General features: G+C 43.3%; 1 protein-coding gene across 1 annotated transcript in view; it reads right to left on the bottom strand.

Annotated features, from left to right (window-relative positions):
• LOC118430074 (glycine receptor subunit alpha-3-like) overlaps positions 1–540 on the bottom strand; it is a 60,311-nt gene that overhangs the window by 1,615 nt on the left and 58,156 nt on the right. The window contains 2 exon segments of the mRNA XM_035840783.1: positions 353–456; positions 458–531. Of these exon segments, the coding sequence (XP_035696676.1) occupies positions 353–456; positions 458–531 (178 nt within the window).

Here is a 540-nt window from a genome sequence, read left to right as displayed (position 1 = left end):
AAGTTATACATAGCGTGTCTTTGTAAATGAAACGTTATAATTGGTTAGATGGAGTGCAACGTTTGTTGCCATATTTTGTATGCAACAATCTAGCCAACAAATGTTTGAGTGTGGTACTTTGCAAATCGGCTCCAGTCAACGATTTTTTGTTCTATGTAAGACATAAGTTTAATGTTTTAAGATTTCCTTCGTATGATAGTAGGGTGCTAGTATGATATTAAGCCATGTACGCCTTTTCCTTTCTCCTGCACCTGTTTTTATACAGCCTTCTTGTTTTCATCTATTGTTAATCGTAGTATGTTATGTATTTTTCTCGTTGTGAAAATAAAACAAATGTTTTCAACATACTGACCGTGGCATGTGCGCACGCGCCGAGTTGCTGTGCGTGGTGAGCGTCAGGACCGTGGTGATGGCCAGGGCGACCCGCGCAGGCGCAGACGTGCTGTGGATCCAGAAACGAGATCCAGGAGATGATGACGATGAGGATGCTGGGAAGGTAGATCTGGATCAGGAAGTAGCCCGATCCGCCCTCTCCAGAAT

The sequence above is a fragment of the Branchiostoma floridae genome, chromosome 14, assembly GCF_000003815.2.
Source record: "Branchiostoma floridae strain S238N-H82 chromosome 14, Bfl_VNyyK, whole genome shotgun sequence".
Lineage (NCBI taxonomy): Eukaryota > Metazoa > Chordata > Leptocardii > Amphioxiformes > Branchiostomatidae > Branchiostoma > Branchiostoma floridae.
This window is presented reverse-complemented; position numbering and strand designations above follow the sequence as displayed.